Genomic DNA, 4,711 nt, shown 5'->3' with positions numbered 1-4,711 from the left:
TTTTCTATTGTAATGACTTTCAAACCATTTGACCAAAATGTTTTATGAATTTCTTAATTCAAAAAATCACTTAGTCTAACTTATCTCTACCACATTATCTTCCAGACATGAGGGGGTCTAACTTAATCTTGCCATATTATATATGTCCATTATTATTTTTATTATGATTATTCAATACCCTAAAACTTAAAAAAAAAATTACTCCATTATTTAAAAGTAAATACTAACTCACTTGGGAACTCAGTGGTGTCAAACTCTACATTCTTAACTATAATAAGTTCAAATACTAGAATATAAACCTCAAAAGCATTATTTACTACATATCACAAACCTGAAGAGTAAAATACCCTTGTATCCAAAGAAATCTCAGGTACAACCCCTCTTGCTACTCTTACAGAATATTATTATTAATTCATAAATAACGCTTTCTTAATTCTGAATCCTTTTAAAAACAGCACCCTCATTCACTTCGACTCTACCAACGAGTAAATTGGCTATATTTAAAAGAGTAAAACCATAATCCCAAGGCAATATCAAAACCCATGGATTAAATATGGCCGGTGTGAGTCGGTAATACAGTGTGTCTTATTGCGCGAATAATATGAAACGTGTTTTTTCCTGTGCTTATCAAAACCCACGGATTAAATATGCACCATGTAGGTCGGTAATACTGTGTTTTATTCCGCTAATAATATGAAACGTGTCTTTTACTGTGCTCATCCTTCCGCGGTCATTTCGCTGAGGAAATAACAAAAACCAAGCATCTGCGTGGGTAATTATTACTGTTTTCCCCTTTCTTGAATGGATGGTTATGAGGACGTCAGCTGTATCCTATAAATATCACTTCCTTATTTCGAATCGCTCAACCAAAACCTTTCATTTCAACTTTTAGCTTCCTAATTCGATTCCAATGGCTCTCCTTTCTATCTCCCCCCTTCAGAAACCGCTTACCAGTTGTAGTCCTTTCTCTGCAACAATCCCAACTCTTGGTGTACGCACGCGACGAAAAACTGTGACACCCTCCATTACCATGTGTTCGACAGCCCCTGTATCGGATGATGGTGCAAAGAGACGCATAGCGAATCATCATTCCAACCTCTGGGGCGACGACTTCATACAGTCTCTCTCCACACATTATGAGGTAATTTTCAACTTTTCTCCTTTTGAAGCGAACGAAATGACTACTCTTTTCCTTTTTATTTACTGTGTTGAATATTGTGTATGGGTCAGGCGCCTTCATACCGTGAACGTGCAGAGAGACTCATTAAGGAAGTGAAAGAGATGTTCACTGAAATTGAAGATGGGCTATCAATCACTCCCCTCAATGATCTGCTTTCACGCCTTTCCATGGTCGACAGCATCGAACGTTTGGGAATCGATAGGCATTTCAAAATGGAGATCGAATCAGCGCTGGATTATGTTCACAGGTCAGTCATCGTAGCCTCATCATCATCATTTATTTATGCTTTATATATTATGGCATACACATGATTAACTTAATTTCACGTACAGTTACTGGAGCGAGAAAGGCATCGGATGTGGTAGAGAAAGTGGTGTTACTGATCTCAACTCAACTGCACTGGGCCTTCGAACTCTTCGACTACACGGGTACCCGGTGTCTTCAAGTAGGGAGATCCACATTTTATTAGGAAATCCGTCCTTTAATTTCTTTTATGATTGCATCAACTCGCATAGATTTGATAATATATGATGCATTAATATCAGGCGTTTTGGAACAATTTAAAGACGAGAAGGGGCAATTTGCCACTTCATCCATTCAAACAGATCAAGGAGAGATCAGAACTATTTTCAATTTATTTCGGGCATCTCTCGTTGCTTTTCCAAATGAGAAAGTCATGGAAGACGCTCACATCTTTTCTACGATATACTTGAAAGAATATCTAGAAAAGATTCCGCTATCCAGTCTTTCACGACAGGTGAGGCAGGGAAACTGATAAGAAGTAATCAAGACAGATAAAAGCGATTCTGATGTGATGTACACCTGCTAATTTACAACAACCGTGCCTTACGTTTTTTATAATAATGTGAATTTTGTGGCTGCAGATAGAATACGCCATGGAATATGGTTGGCACACAAACCTTCCACGATTGGAAGCAAGGCATTACATGGACGTCTTTGGATATAATGAGTAGGACAATTATCTCACTGGCCGTTTAATTTCTGCGACTTCAACTTTATACGTACAATCAAAAATTTCTTTTAATTTATAGGTTTTTCTAGTAAGTTATAGACTTTTGTCTTTATGTTGAAAACGTACAATCAAAAATTTCTTTTAATTTATAGGTTTTTCTAGTAAGTATTTTATAGACTTGTCTTTATGTTGAAAACGATCCTGCTTTCATCCTGGAATAGTCAGCCAACCTAACTTTATTTCCTGGTTAAGCAGTGAGGCTTGCCTTTTTAACATTCTACCACAGAACTCCGTTTTTGAATGGTTTAGTTTCCATATGGTATTTCCAGTTAATACTAGTTGGACTTTGTTTACAGAATGCCATGGATGTCATACGTGAACACCGAAAAACTCTTAGAACTTGCAAAATTGGAGTTCAATATATTTCACTCCATACAAAAAAGAGAGTTAAAACATATCTCCAGGTGATGAGCTTTCTTACTGGATTATATTTTTTTTCTTACACAAAATCTTGGTGTCAATAGTCTAATGATTTCCAATATTCAATAGTAAAATATAATCGTTTGTGATTAGATGGTGGAAGGATTCAGGCTTCTCTAAAATGAATTTTGTTCGCCACCGTCATGTCGAATACTACACTTTGGCCTCTTGCTTTGCGATTGATCCTCAACATTCTGCATTCCGAGTCAGTTTTGCCAAAATGTGTCATCTTGTCACTGTTCTGGATGATATCTATGACACTTTCGGAACGATGGAAGAGCTCCAACTCTTCACAGCAGCAGTTAAGAGGTGGTAACAGCGGTGAAAAACTTTGAGAATAATATTTTCTCTCTTAAAATGCCTTTACAGCGATCAACTGATTTGACCAAAATTTGTTCTGATTGCATATGATCAGATGGGATCCATCAGCGACAGACTCCCTTCCAGAATACATGAAACGAGTGTACACAGTGCTTTATGAAACCGTAAATGAAATGGCACAAGTGGCGAAGAAGACTCAAGGCCGAGATACCATCAACTATGCTCGACACGCTGTATGGATAATAATGATTCTTACATATATTTGAACAATGATTTGGCCAAGTTGGTGATTAGTTAATTTGCTTTGCTTGTGCATGTGCAGTGGGAAGCCTATCTTGATTCGTATATGAAAGAAGCAGAGTGGATCTCCACTGGTTGTCTTCCAACATTCGAGGAGTACTACGAAAATGGCAAGATTAGTTTTGGTTATCGTATATCCATGTTACAACCGATCCTCTCGATGGACATTCCTTTTCCTCACCACATCCTACAAGAAATCGACTATCCATCCAGGTTCAGTAGCTTGGCGGCTGGCATCCTTCGACTTAAAGGTGACACTCGCTGTTACCAGGTATGACATATATCAAACCAAATTCAAATAGAAGAAGTTTTGTGTGGCATTGCACCACTAATTTTAGGGAGTTTTCATTAGAATATAAATGCTTACATTGGCATGGCTATTGCAGGCAGATAGTGCCCGTGGAGAAGAAGCTTCATGCATATCATGTTATATGAGAGAGAATCCCGGATTAACAGAGGAAGATGTTGTCAATCATATCCATGCCATGGTCGATGACTTAATCAAAGAATTAAATTGGGAGCTTCTCAAACCAGACTGCAATGTTCCCATATCCTCTAAGGAACATGCTTTTGACATCTGCAGAGCTGTTCATCATGGCTACAAATACCGAGATGGCTACAGCGTCGCCACCAATGAAATAAAGGATTTGGTAATGATAACCGTTCTTGAACCTGTGCCTCTGTAATCACACGTTAGACCTAAAGTGATAACCGTATGTAGTGATAACCGTATGTACCTTCTTGCCTGACTGTGTGCTGGATTAGATAACCTAATGATGAAGGTTGTTTATGGAGTTAAGATAGGTTGATGACTTGCAGCTTCTTCAATTTCCGTATCCTGCCGCTATTTAAATAAAAAAGGGCCTTTTTAAGTTAAATGTGCAGCTTATCCATGTCAAACTTTGGAAAATGTTGAATACCATCACACAAATTCAGCAAAAAGGCTAAATAACATACATGCATTTTGATTTCTTTGGATCAGGAACCACATATAGATTTAAATTATTTTTTAACATATAAAAGATACGGTGATTATATTAGCATATTCATAAATTTGAAACACTTGTTTTGATTTTAATTTAATTATACATTTATTTAGTTTTATAATTTTGGGTAATATTTTTATCTAAATAATATAAAGAATTATTTAATATATACCATGAAAAATATTAAATATAATAATTTTAAATATTAAATTAAATAAATTTAACTTATAAAAAATTAATATCTATATATATATATATATTTAATTATATCAAATACATTTTGTTTTAAAGAGAAATTAATAAATCTCGTGCATTTAAATTTGAAATTATTTATTTTATTAGTAAAATTTACTAAATTTCTAAATATTTAAAATTTAATTAAGACATTACAAATAAATAAATTTCCATACTATAATATTGGTCTTTTTTTATCAATTAAATCTTAAGAGACTACAAATAAATAAATTTCCA

At 35.3% G+C, this 4,711-nt stretch overlaps 1 protein-coding gene across 1 annotated transcript; it reads left to right on the top strand.

Moving 5' to 3' along the window:
• Nucleotides 1–841: 841 nt before the first annotated feature.
• Nucleotides 842–4,132, top strand: LOC149171495 (alpha terpineol synthase, chloroplastic-like). The gene is made up of 10 exons (XM_089424101.1): nt 842–1,141; nt 1,231–1,427; nt 1,513–1,625; nt 1,726–1,937; nt 2,065–2,150; nt 2,510–2,617; nt 2,727–2,942; nt 3,049–3,187; nt 3,277–3,525; nt 3,641–4,132. Exons 1-10 carry the CDS (start codon nt 911–913, stop codon nt 3,938–3,940), a joined length of 1,851 nt encoding a protein of 616 aa, XP_089280227.1. The 5' UTR covers nt 842–910; the 3' UTR covers nt 3,941–4,132.
• The last annotated feature ends 579 nt before the right edge of the window (nt 4,133–4,711 follow it).

The sequence above is a fragment of the Pinus tabuliformis genome, chromosome 4_2 (genome assembly GCF_031772625.1).
Source record: "Pinus tabuliformis cultivar Carrire ecotype Pingquan chromosome 4_2, CPIR1, whole genome shotgun sequence".
In the NCBI taxonomy this organism is placed as follows: domain Eukaryota; kingdom Viridiplantae; phylum Streptophyta; class Pinopsida; order Pinales; family Pinaceae; genus Pinus; species Pinus tabuliformis.
Note: the sequence above shows the minus strand (reverse complement) of the source record. Positions and strands in the feature narration are given on the sequence as shown.